Source organism: Gobius niger (genome assembly GCF_951799975.1).
Source record: "Gobius niger genome assembly, chromosome: 2".
Taxonomy (NCBI): domain Eukaryota; kingdom Metazoa; phylum Chordata; class Actinopteri; order Gobiiformes; family Gobiidae; genus Gobius; species Gobius niger.
Window position 1 is genome coordinate 27,768,035 of NC_136853.1, and position 12,556 is coordinate 27,780,590.

The 12,556-nt window shown below is 39.8% G+C and overlaps 1 protein-coding gene across 1 annotated transcript; it reads right to left on the reverse strand.

Moving 5' to 3' along the window:
• Positions 1–3,041: 3,041 nt before the first annotated feature.
• Positions 3,042–12,556, reverse strand: cdk9 (cyclin-dependent kinase 9 (CDC2-related kinase)). Its single transcript, XM_079551891.1, has 8 exons — positions 12,458–12,556; positions 12,219–12,332; positions 11,580–11,661; positions 8,766–8,856; positions 8,319–8,485; positions 8,078–8,249; positions 5,665–5,813; positions 3,042–3,793 (listed from the first exon to the last, which is right to left on the reverse strand). The coding sequence occupies exons 1-8, from the start codon at positions 12,496–12,498 to the stop codon at positions 3,428–3,430; spliced, it is 1,182 nt and encodes a 393-aa protein (XP_079408017.1). The 5' UTR covers positions 12,499–12,556; the 3' UTR covers positions 3,042–3,427.

Below are 12,556 nucleotides of genomic sequence, written 5' to 3' on the forward strand. Positions count from 1 at the left end.
ACCGGATCGGCCAAACCTTCAAGACAGTATTTTGCATTCCACTGCCAGCAGCAGTCAGTCACCATCTGTTCACTGAAACACTGTCTGATTTATGTTAGATGTTGTCATCTCCAACAGAAGCAGACACACACAACATTTCTCTTCAGTGGAAGTGAAGTCCTGGAACAAAAGGAGCAATCCATCATGAGAGAAGCTCCGTGTGACAGTGGACTGTGTATATATATATATATATATATATATATATATATATATATATATACACAGCGGGAACCATATGTTTACATACACAAGAGACACATTTGCATTTTTTTTTTTTTATCACTGTCTGATATGAAACCAGAATTAACTTTTTATTTTATTTTTTATGTCAATTGGAATTTTAAGAATTATTTATATTTGTCAAATTCCAGAAGAATGAGAGACAGAATTGATTAGAAATGTTTTTGTTACTTTTTACAAAGTCATAAGTTTACATACACTAAGATTACTATACCTTTAAACAATTTGGGAAAGCCCAGATGTCATGACCTTGGAAGCACAAGTCTGATTCATCCATGGATGCAATTTTAAGACACTTGAAGGTGCCATGTTCATTGGTTCAAACAATTATATCCAAGTATAAAAAAAATTGAAAAGTCCAGTGATCATACAGATCAGAAAGATCCAATGTGCTGTGGTCTGAAATGTGAAAATCAACCCAAGAACAAATGCAAAAGACCTGGTGAAGATGCTGAACCTGGTAAGAGTTTGTCATTATCCAGAGTGGAACAAGTCCTGAACTCTGCCAAGAAGAAGCTCTTACTCCAAAAGAAACATCAAAAAGTCAGTTTGGAGTTTGCAAATGCACACAAGGAAAAAGACTTTATTTTTTGGAAACATATCCTGTAGCCTGATGGAGGAACTGTGAAATACGGGGGGGGCAGCATCATGCTGTGGGGCTGTTTTGCTGCGGGAGGGACTGGTGCACTTCACAAAATGGATGACATCATGAAGAAAGAACACTATGTGGAAATATTGGAGCAACATCAGCGACAATCTCAATCTTAAGACATCCGCCAGGAAGTTAAAGCTTGGGCACAGATGGGTCTTCCAAATCGATAGTTCCCAAAGCAAAATGCCAAACTGGTCACAAAGTGAGTAAGGATGACAAAGCCAGTGTTTTTAAGTGGTCATTAAAAGTCCGGGTCTCAATCCAGTTGAAAATGTAAGGGCAGAGCTGAAAGGCATGTGACAAGGTGACAACAAAAGTGTCTCAGTTACACCAGTTCTGTTTCGAGGAATGAACCAAAACTCCTGCCAACTATTGTGAGAAGCTTGTGGAAGGAAATCCAAAATGACCCAAGTTATACAGCCTCTAAGGCAATTCTACCAAATATTAATGAAATGTATGTAAACTTTTGCTTTTGTAAAAAGTAACAAAACAAATTCTAAAAAATGTAATTTTCCTGTAATTTAGCAAATAGAAATATTTTTTAAAATTCTACTTGAAGTTATTTCTGGTTTCATGACAGTGAGAAAATAATACAAATATGCATTTTTATAAAGTGTATGTAAACATATGGTATCCGCTGTGTGTGTGTGTGTGAGTGTATATATATATATACATATACATATATATATATATATATATATATATATATATATATATATATATATATATATACGCTCCACGCTCTGAAACAGGTCAACACGTCCCTGTTTCAGAGCATGGTGTCCTGCACTGGTCACTCCTCCTCTTTCCTCTTGCGCAGCTCCCTCTGCTCCACAAGTCTTTAACCATCTTCTGGGAAGTGCTCTTCACTTTATTCTCCAGTGAACCAGAACACTAGTAGAGATAGAAGGCATGTGTGGCCTAGCTGTGAGTCTTGCCCGGATACCTCCTTGTTTGTCCCTTTTTTGTTCTGTTGTGCAAAGATACTGAGCAGAACCCTCAAGCTTCCAGGCCTCTGCCCGAACTTGATGGAAAAAAAGTGACCGCACACAGAGGGAGGAAGTTTTTTCATTGAATGGATTTGCAAATGCTGCACCAAACATTCAACCTCTCCCCGAACGATTCAACCACCGCAGTCCCAGACTGATGTCAGTGCAAATGTTTTTGGCACTGTAATATCTATTGTCTGGCTCTTGCCAGGTTATAATGCACTGCCATCTCGGTAAAGTATAACATTGCTTTAAGTGCAGGGTACATATAACATGAGAATTCTTAGAAAGGTTTACCATGTTCTAAAACAGATGCGAATGTTTAATTATATATTTTTTTCAGCATTTTCCACACCAGAATGCATAGCAGTGTATCAGAGGCACCATTACATCCCCTGCCAGAGTGGGCTCCTGACTATTTGCACCCCGAGCGTTCTTGAGAGCTGATGTGTGTATATGTATGTAAACCTGTTCCCCTGCATCTTGGCCAGGACACTCTTGAAAAAGAGATATTTAATCTCAATGAGTTTTATCCTGGATAAATAAAGGACAAATAAAATAAAAAATAAAATATAACAATAATGTCCCATCTTATCTGATTTCATTCAAAAGTGACATTAAAATATACACAATAAAACTGCAAAGATAATGCTGTCTAGGAATATAGAAATACATGTTTCGAATTATGTACTTTGTGCGCAGCATGTCGCAGAACTGCATATTCACCCCCTCCCCTCCTGTGGTTGTCAATTGTCATTGTGTCATTTCTGTTTGTGTAGAAGTTTGCTTTTTATGTCTGTTGTCAAAATAAAAATAATTTAAAAAATGCCCTTTGCATGAAAAGCAGCAGAGAGCTCTTGTGATATCTGCCCTTTTGTTACTTTACAATTACTTTACATCAGTTCTGTTACCCTCAAGCAAGTTCCAGATGATGTTGTACATTTTGCAACGGGAGAAGATTGAGCAGAATTAAATTCCTTCTGACTCAAATCAGGTTACTCATAAAAAACTCAAAAAATTAATTGCCCACCCCTGTTCTAAACACTGTAGAAGCTTTTGTTTTGCTAATATGTAGCAAAAGAGATGAACACTGTAAAAAAAAGTTTTAATCAGAGAGACCATGAGTAAAGACTTTTTTAATTTCGGTGTTCATGTGACTGGGAAAGAAAAATAATGTAATGTAGTAAAAAGTAACAATAACACATTTACCTTCCTCTCTTTTTGTTCTAGTAAAACAATTGTGAGAACCTAAACATAAGAAAAACATTCAAACAGAAGTTGATAGGAGCCTATGGAGTCTATTTACATCCAGGTTTAAAGCACTGTCTGTATAGGTTATCAACGGAAGCAAAAAAGCCTGAAAACAGGCTGGCTTTTGCAACATTTTTTTTTTTTTTTTAAATAATCACACTGATTGCAAATATTTTGCATCCAGAGTAAAACATAAAACAATGGGCAACTCCCAATATCCACATGTTTTCAAATAAAAAAAGGTCTGTCCATATTCTTAAAAGACTCTGTCAAACTCGGTCTGGCTTGTAGTGGCTGGGTTTCTGCTCTGGTTGGGCTGCTGCTGAGGCATGTGGCCTCTCCGTCTGGGTGGAGCCAAGTACTCAAACATGGACGTATTATGTGTGGACAACATATTCTTGAGGTCAGAAGGCATGGGGTCAGACCAGAAGAAGTCATGATTGAGTGCGTCGTCACTGTCTATGCGCTGTGCAGGGTCCAAAACTAGCAGCTTGTCAATGAGGTCCAGAGCGTATGGGTCTTTAACATAAGCTTTTAGGCGATCTTTAACTTTCCTTTTTTGGCCTTTGGGAAGCTCCATTTTCTGATAAAGCTCATACTTCTTATCCACGCTTGGCCACACCTAAAAATAGAGAACATTACAAACTATGGTTGAATGGTGCAACATAAACACAGGGAGCTGCCTGGTATCAAAGTGTGCAAAGCCCCTCCTGTCATTCTTTGAAAAAGAAAAGAAAAGAAAATGCTTAATTTTTTTTAATAGTGTATTTTATATTATAACTAATGGCCTAATGTCATGAATGTGTGTAATCATTATTAAAACAGACGAGTTTTTATTAGCTCTTTGCTTCCACACATACAAACACACGCATGACAGTGACCAGTAGATGGCAGTTGCGCCTTGTCCCAGCCCCAGCACATACACACAGATTGGGACTCGATTGGGACCTGGAACTTGCAAAGCCCTTAAGTCACATAGAGGCTCCTCATTGGTCGTGTTCACTAGCACGCGGCTTCTTAAAACACTGAACAAACTAGCAAAAGACCGGTGGATCACGTGGATATTTTGGGTTTTTTGCCCATTCTCTGCAAGTGGACTTTTTGCTGACGAAAGAAGATGAAGTGTGGAAGCTGCCGTGGAGTTTGTGGAGTTTCAATGAGGCTACTAGCTACTGCGCTGAGTCCATTGATTTACTGTTAACTCCGTGTTTCATGTCATCTGTCGGTCTGTCTGTTGTTAACTCTTTTGAGAGCTTAAATGAGTTATTTAAGTCCTGCCATCACTGTGCTGAGGGTAAACGCATTGTTAGGCTGTTTAAATGACGTAGTGTGGCAGTTTGATCGTAGTACTGCTGCTGGAAAGCAGTACAAGATAAAGACTATAACAGGAATGACAAAGAAGATTAAAGATGTTTTGGAGCAGCACAATACATTCTGCAAAATTTGGCAGGTACAATGTATCAGGGGTAAATCAAAGTGTTACCATGCAGGGTTTACACTAGGGTTGGTCCATATCATACCGTACACGGTAATACCGATATAGATTTTGGACACCGGTGTAAACTTTCATACCGCGGTAGATGAGATCATTTGAGATCAGAACCACACGGAGACGCTGCGCTCAGAGTCACTCAAAGCAGCAGCATAAACATGACTGTGGAGGCTTCAGGGGCAGCGCTTAAAGAATCTCATGATATAAAAGAAGTATGTTGCTTTGGTGGCTCATATTTGCGAGGAAAGGCCTAAGGAGTTGCGTCTAGGATGAACTCCGGAGAGTTGTAGCATCACCTAGCTCGTTAGCTAACTTTCTGGCGCTAACAACAACAAAAACAACCAAGTTGCAAACGCGGTTAAAGGCTAATAATATCCTCCGTCAAATGACCTCTCTGCCCCTTTTTAAATCTCACCTCAAACCCACTTACAGTATTTAAACTTAGCTACTTACTTTGATGTGTTTTTATCTTGTCCTGTTATGATTTTATCATTGTATCTCATGTAAGGTGACCTTGGGTGTTTTGAAAGGCGCCGACAAATAAAATGTATTATTCTCTTCACAAGCGCTCACGTTAGTCTCAGGACAAGCTCATATACGCATGTCCCACGTCCTATCTCTCTCTCTTTCTCTCTTTCCCTCCTGTGTGTGTGTGTGTGTGTGCACGTCTGGGATCAGGAGAGATAGGAGATATAGTGAATTCTTTGAAAGTTGCAATTAATTTAACCCATGTTTCTGGCAAACACGTGTCCTAAAAACTTTATTGCCTGACAGTAAAACACGTGTAAACTGCACAGAGGAGGGTGAACTTACAGGAGCATTTTATTTAATTGTAGCAATATTATTTGATCTTATCTTCTGTGTTTTTCAGATGGAGGTAGACATTTAGATGAATTTAGATAATAAAGATATATTTCATTTTCATACCACGATTTACATTATTGGCCACACCGCCCTGCCCTAGTTTACACAATTCATATTAAACAAACACCATCATGTACCTCAGCTGTGATGGATCCACACAGTTGGCTGATGAGAGTGAGCTGATGCTGCTCCGTGTTGCCCTGCATGATGGGGCTCCTCGTCCACATCTCAGCCATGATACAGCCTGCACCCCACAGGTCAATAGGCGGGCCATAATCTCGCTCACCTGAAAAAGGTCACATGTTTTTTTATAACAGACGCAACCTACCTTGTGCACTTTGGAGCTTGCTCAGTGGCCCCAGGGTCTTTATATAAAAATAAACATCTATTTTTCACAATGAGATTTTCTTGATTATGCAGTTGTTTCTGTAACTTTGACTCATTATTTGTTTAAAAGCAAAAACCTGACATGATCTGGTTGATACACTACAGCATAGCATATTGTTTCTTAGCTTGATGCCCTTGAAGAGTCCCATGCCATTGGTGACCCTTGATTTAGAAGTGGTTCTCAACCTTCCTTAACCCCCAGAGGAAGAAAAGACATTTGCGACGTTGTACCCTACATCTTTACACACAGCCTTTTATGTGCCAACAGGATTTATTAAGACCGTTGACTCATAGTTAAAAATGTTTAAATTCAATGCAGAAACAAATGCAGTATTCCTACATCATCAACAGCACAGTAGCTTTAACGTTAAGAGGATTTAAACTGGAACAAAGAAAACCTGGGACTGAACCAGGTCCAAACTAGGACTAAACAAAAGGAACCAGGTCCACATCAGGGTTGTATTTGTCATGATGTATCTGGCTAATCGCAGCACAAATCGAGAAGAGCAAACACCAGAAATGTTTGTCTTCTTATACTACAAAAGTACACTATTTTTTAAGCATCCATCAAACATGAAGTTGACTCAAGTTGGCCTTCACTTTTCCTCCTGTAGCTTCACAGTGACAGCAGCTAATGCGGCGCTCAGGCAGACACAAAGCATGAGCAGTCAGGAGGAGGAAGAGCAAGGCCTGTCAAAGCTTTTTTTTCCCTTTTTGCAGAGGCAGCCAATTATCATTCATCGAGTCCATCCTCACCTCCTCCATCACCGTGTGGTACCCCGGTGCTACGGACCGGGACAAGCACCGACTGCAGCGCATTGTGCTGCTGCTGAGAGGGTGAGTGGCCATGAGCTCCCATCTCTCCAAGTCCTGTTCACCTCCAGGACACTGAGGCGTGTGGGTCGGATCACTGCTGACCCTTCTCACCCTGGACACGGACTATTCACCCCTCTCCCTTCAGGCAGAAGGCTACTGTCTATCAAGACCCATAGATCCTGCCACTTGGAACAGTTTTTTCCCCACCGCCGTCAGACTCATGAACGATAAAGAGACCTAATAACTCAATAATCTGCTCTATTGCACTATGTGGTCTGTCCGCACTTAGATCCATTGCTATCACTTAATATCACTTTATCACTTTATACACCATGTGTTATTCCAATCCTGTTATTCTATGTCAATTGTTGTCGTTTACTATATTTTAACTCTTATTTTTTAACTTATTTATTTTAATATTATTATGCATGCCCCTAAAGCCTTATAGTTTGAAGTGTATAGCTTATTTTATCTAAACTCTGTGTTATATGTTTATATGTTTAACTAGCTGACCTCGCTAGTCTCCAGATTTGATATTCTGAGATTATGAGTTAGTCCCTATAACCCGTCACTCAGTATAGCTGTAGACCCGCACTAAGTAGACCAGTGGTTCCCAACCCATTCCAAAAACTATGGCCACTACAAATGTTTAAAATATGAATGCTAAAAATTATTTCAAACAAACTGCAATTAGAGTGTTTGATGCACCCGTACTCCTTTCTTATATACTACAACGATATGTTCGCTAAACTCAGGGAATAGAATTCAAGAGACAGTGGAATATTTATGGATATATATTAGGGGTTCAGCTCTCAAGGTTCGGTTCACGGTGCAGGACCCGTGGTTTGGTGCATCACGGTGCAAGTGCAATCTAAAAAATAATAAGTTGGTTTTGAAATGAAATAGCCTAATGATCGTTATAAGACAGTATTTATAATCTTAGAATACAATTGGCAATGCTTTCAAAGCTGCTTTATAATAAAATGTACCTCTGGGCTCACAATACGTGAAAGCAAAATAGAAAACAAATGGTACAGCAACAAAGTAAAAAAAACAAACAAAAAACACCCCAAAAGCAACGCAGTGCAGGCCATGCGCTCGTTAAGTGGTAGTTTCATTTTCGCCTTCCTCACGCAGGGGCTAAAGCACTCGGAGCAGCGCATTTGATTTGAAGCTCATATTTGGCCAGTTGTTGGGCAACATTCTGCGTGTACTTTTTTTCGGAGACAAAGCTTTGGAGACAGAATACGGCCAGCATTGGATCTGACGCATTTGTCTGCACCTCTGACATTACGCAGCACTATATGATGTACCCAAGTCAACAAAAACATAATCGTGGCTTCTCACCTAGCAGTAGTTCTGGCGGTCGATACCACAATGTGACGACTCGATTGGTGTACCGATTCCCTTGGTTGTTTTTAGCCAAACTGAAGGCTCGTGCTAAGCCGAAGTCAGCAAGTTTGAGAACACCGTCTCTAGTAATGAGGACATTGGCTGCTTTCATGTCTCTGTGGAGGATCTGAGGAAAATCAAAGATTAAAGCCAAGTGTTTGATTAACCAATACATTTTGCATGTAAAGATGATCACCTTGTTCCTGTGAATGTAGTAGAGTCCATTAAGAAGCATCTGCATAACCTTTTTTATCTCAGCTAAAGTGAACTTGACATTAGAGTTGCTCAACAGACCGGCCAAATCATGCTCACAGAAGTCAAACACGAGGTAGATACTGCCTTTGTATCGGTTGAACTGAGTGGCTGGAAAAAAGACAACAAACACAACATGAAACAGCAAAGTGCATGCCCACAATATATGATACAATGCTCTTTTTCATTGGTGTTTAACATTAAGCAACTTATTTTTACTATTGTTCTTCCTAGTTGTCGTTTTTACTGATTGAACGTATCTTTTATCTACAATTTGACATTATAGTATTGCTCTTAAAGTTGACTTAATTAGATTGTTCAGCACACTGACCAACTGCGGTTGTCTCACATGTCTGTGATTACTATGTTTAAACAACAGTTTTGTACACACCTTTAGTTCTGCAAATCTCTATTAGATTAACCACATTCTCATGTTTGAGCAGCTGCAGAATCTTTATTTCCCTCAAAGCGGTGATTGGAAACTGAAAGAGATAAACAATAATTATTCCAAAGAACAACATGGGAAGGTTAATAATAATAATACATTTTATTTCTATTTTACTTCACATTTCCAAGAAAGTGCTGCAGCAGAACATTGTTTTTTTCTTCTGCTTTTTTTGTTGTATTGTGCCAGACAGAAGGCTACAGAAAATCTATAGCAAATTTTCTAATGGGTGTTTTAAATGAATATGTTTTCAGGCCTCTGATGAAAGGCCTCAACGCTCTGGAGCCCTCAGGAACTCTGGGCGGGAACTGCCACAAAGGCCCTATTTTCCCATTGTGGACCGCTTAGTCATGGGCTGGTGAAAGCAGTGAGTGGAAGTGGACCGTAGGCTCCTAGAGGTGGTGTGTGGGGTGAGGAGCTCAGTGAGGTATGCGTGTTCCATGGACACACTGGTATGTGAGGAGGCAGATTTTATAGTGGATTCGGCAGTGGATGGGCAGCCGATGAAGGGACCGGAGGACGGGGTGAGGAGGCCATATGTGTGCCTCCTCGTCAGGATCCTGGCTGCACAGTTTGAATGTGCTGGAGCTTCAGTAGGATGTTACCAGGCATGGCTCCACTACTTTTTCATTACCGTCCCGACACAGTCCATTTGGCATCGTTCCGGAATGGATGTGTGGATGTATTTTTTTATCATTTCATTTCATTTCTTTTTTTATTATACTATTCTAAAATGTATTTCTATTATCGTTTTAAGCAATATAGTGTGTATATAAATTAATCATTTAAGAATAATGCAATTTATTGGTAAAACGTTTCTTCTGAAAAAATAAATACAAATGTGTATCAAACGCATACGATCCAAAAAGCGTCTGTATCGATATTTAAACATCCATCTTGTGGGGGAAATAGTCATTGCAGCCTCTCTTTGGTCCTGCAATTTTGCCGCGCAGCCCGCTAGATGGCACCGCACTGCGCAGCCCGCTTGAGCAACAATAGAATAATGTGAGAGTTAGAGAAACACAGGAAAAGTTTTTCTCTGCAGGAGAATGAGTGTAGAGATGCTCCGGGACACTTCTAAAACTCTACATTTGACCTCACTTTGGCTTTTACAGCAAAGATAGATCAAAAATGGTTGAAGGCCTTCTGTCCTGAGACCGTCCCGGGGAGGATTTCATCTTGTCCCGTGCATTTTTTCCCCCCATACCCAGGACTACGGGACTATGTTAGTCTCGAGCCCTGATCAGGGATCCCGTGGAGAAGGGCATTGCAGTAATCCAGCTTGGACGAGACAAATGCATGTGCCAATTTTTCGGTGTCTATCTGGGAGAGGGAGGGGCAGAGTTTTGGCAATGTTCCGAAGATGATGGAAGGACAATTTGGAGAGGTGGCGAATATGGGTCTCAGATGACAGATGCGAGTCGAATCTGAACACAGAGATTTGTAACACAGGAAAGAGGAATGTTGTGGCCAGAAACCTAAATATTGGTTATGTTGAATGACTGAATTTGGTGTCGGGTAGGGCTGAAAGATACATCGTTATCGTATCGATATTGAGATGTGAACATTCAAGATATTTAATATCGAACAAGCAACGATATATCGTTATCGTATTGATATTAAGTTATGAACATTCAAAATGACATTAAAATCGAAAAAGCAAGATACAAATATATATTATATAGATTTTCTTCAGTAAAACTGCACTCTCTGTTTTTATTTTGCTGAAAAATGCTTGGTTTTCACCTAACCCATAGTTACCCATCGGTATCGAGATGTCTGGCATGAATATTGAGATATGAAATTTTGTCCATATCGTTCAGCCCTAGTGTCGGGTCAAGATGGGTTCAGTTTTGTTGGTTAGTAGTATTATGTGAAGTCAAAAAACAACAAATGTGTTTCACAAAACCACAGATATCAGTAGCAAATAGGGATGCACGATTTCTAATTTTTCTTTGACCGATAGCTGGAGCCCTTAAAATGTTCAATCCAAACTGAGAAGTTAATTTTACCTGTGCATATGACAACTGAAAGTATTTTATCTGCTTTCTTGTAATTTTATGCAACTGTGAAGCACTTTGAATTGCTGTGTATATGAATTGTGCTCTACAAATAAACTTGCCTTAATAATCGGTGAACTGTTTAATCCCCACAGTGCAGTCATTTAGGTGGCTTTTTTAAGGAGCGCCTGGTTGTGATGCACGTGCTATCGCTCCACACTTCACTCTTGGAGTGCTCTAACGCTGTGCTGCAGTCTGCCCAAAACACCAGTCCGATGCAGAGTCTAGCTAATATTGCCGTGTCGCCTGGCCTGTACCTCTCCTGAACACCCGCAAGTGTGGAGACGCTGACTGTTCGTCACTGTCTGCTGATTAGAAAAGTGAAAGTGTCGCCAAACTGTATACATTTTGTGAAAAGGCCATAATAACAATGTTTAGAAGAGAAGACCTGAAAGAATGAAGCACTCCAGGGTAAAAAATATATCTGAAGTAGCAGAGCTGACGTGTGACACTCATAGTTAACCAGCTACGTGATTAGTAAGAGTTAACTGGTTAACCATAAACATCCTTAGTAGCTAACGTGAAGTCAAAAGTTTGAAGACAGGGGTCCATGATTTCAAAATAAAAACAAACACTTATGATTCCATAAAGTGCAGGTAAACATGCAAAAAGTTTCAATGTTTTCAATTTTCAATGTTACGTTTAAAAATACCTCACTTTATTAAACAAAATGTAATAAAATAAATGCCCCATCGCTTACCCCTTCTTTCTCATTTTCCATGAGGACCTTTTTCAGAGCCACCTTCTTCCCCGTTTGCCTGTGTTTAGCTTTGAAAACCTCCCTGCCAAACCAAGAACATTACACAGTATTACAAGCAATTTGTACCGAATTTATTACTCTATTCCTTTAGCGTTAATGCATTTTGTCACACCATATTTTAATGACATTTAGCATTAAACTTGAAAATACAGAATATCAGCATGAGATGAGCATCATCTGTTACTGCTGCCTTCACGTGGTCTCGTAATTAAGGGAAATACCACCCTGTCGTGAGTAAAAAAAATGCACATGAACGTTGTCTCATCTTGTATTTTCCACTGGGAACTAAAAAATGTTGATGACCGAGTTTCCCATCATTAAATAGCCTCGTTTCAACACCACAGAAGAGCGATGTACATAATGAAGGGTACACTACTATTTTAACTACGAGTAATGTCCTGTTCACAATAGGAAAATATCATTTTTACCAGAGCACGTGAAGGCAGCTCAGAGATGTTTTGGACGCCGGTTAGCCTAACGTTAGCTGTTAGCCATTAGTTATCCCAGAGCTAGTTTGAGTGGAATAACTACCACAACAGTCACAGCGAAACCATAAATATAGAAAGAGCAAACACTCACCCAAATGTTCCTTGACCGATTTTGGCCATTTTCTCGTACTTTGAAAATTCGTCACAAAAAGGAAACTCTACGCCGTCGTAGTATTTCGACATTATGGCAGCCTCCCTGTCTGGCCTAAAGAATGGACGATGGTCAATATCAGTCATTCATATTCATTTTTTTGAGTGAGTACAAATAATGTGTTGCTTGAGAAACCTAAATGTCTACAAAATAACAACAATAAAGATGAATATTCTTACTTTTCAGCCGCAGCGGCGTTGGTAGTTTTGTCTCGCTGCATCTTCCCTCTGTGATGAACTCAGCAACAGTTGACTCACTACTGCCCCCAGCGGCTTGAA

Coding starts and splice junctions, on each gene's coding strand:
- cdk9 (XM_079551891.1), bottom strand. CDS start 12,498: ATGCAGCGAGACAAAACTACCAACGCCGCTGCGGCTGAAAA. Junction 12,333..12,457: donor AACGCCGCTGCGGCTGAAAA/GTAAGAATATTC, acceptor TCCATTCTTTAG/GCCAGACAGGGAGGCTGCCA. Junction 5,814..8,077: donor ACCGCCAGAACTACTGCTAG/GTGAGAAGCCAC, acceptor GACCTTTTTCAG/GTGAGCGAGATTATGGCCCG.